The 694-nt window shown below is 54.5% G+C and overlaps 1 protein-coding gene across 1 annotated transcript in view; it reads left to right on the top strand.

Annotated features, from left to right (window-relative positions):
- Nucleotides 1-92, top strand: part of DPF2 (D4, zinc and double PHD fingers family 2) — a 13,356-nt gene extending 13,264 nt beyond the window's left edge. The window contains exon 10 of the mRNA XM_009575549.1: nt 20-92. Within this exon, the coding sequence (XP_009573844.1) occupies nt 20-92 (73 nt within the window). The remainder of the gene's footprint in view (nt 1-19) is intronic.
- Nucleotides 93-694: the final 602 nt, after the last annotated feature.

Genomic DNA, 694 nt, shown 5'->3' with positions numbered 1-694 from the left:
TCCTCCTCCCCGCGGGGAGCTGGAGCTGCCACTTGTGTCTGGACCTGCTGAAGGAAAAAGCCTCCATCTACCAGAACCAGAACAACTCCTGATCCCGCTCCGCCGACGGGACGGGCTCCCCGGTGCCCTCTTTCCATGAGTTTTCCCTTTTTTTGGGGGGTCTTTCTTCTTTTTTCCTTTTTTTTTTTTTTTTTTTTTTAAACCTTCCTCGTGGTTTTTTGGTTGATTTAGGGGTTTTTTTTTTATCTCTTGGGGAGGGGGCGTCGGGGTTTATTTTATTCATTTTTGCCGCGCGAGGGTTTATTTCTCACCTCCCCGCAGCAAGATGGGGGACGTCCCCCTGCGAGGACAGGGTGACGCTGCCGTGTCCCCACCTTGCAGAGTGGCTTTTGGGGTGACACCGCAGTGTCCCCAGGGACCCCGTCCCTACCGAGGGGACATGGACGGGACAGGGCTGCCCTTCCCAGCGCCGTTTTCCTGGCTTTTCCTGGCTTTTCCACCCAAAATGAGGCGCCCAAATCCACTCCGCCACCTCCCTGGCAACGCGGCGTGCCAAAAAACTCGCTTTTCCCCCCTTTTCTTGGGAAAATTCCGACCCCTGCGCAAGCCAGGGTCGCGTTTTTGGGGCTTTTTGTTAATTTTTTTGATTTCTTGGGGTGAGATTCCCTCTCCCCCGCCCCCCGGTTTTTTTTTA

Source organism: Fulmarus glacialis, unplaced genomic scaffold (assembly GCF_000690835.1).
Source record: "Fulmarus glacialis isolate BGI_N327 unplaced genomic scaffold, ASM69083v1 scaffold2974, whole genome shotgun sequence".
Classification (NCBI taxonomy): domain Eukaryota; kingdom Metazoa; phylum Chordata; class Aves; order Procellariiformes; family Procellariidae; genus Fulmarus; species Fulmarus glacialis.
The sequence above is the reverse complement of the archived record's forward strand: the minus strand, read 5'-3'. Positions and strand labels throughout refer to the sequence as shown.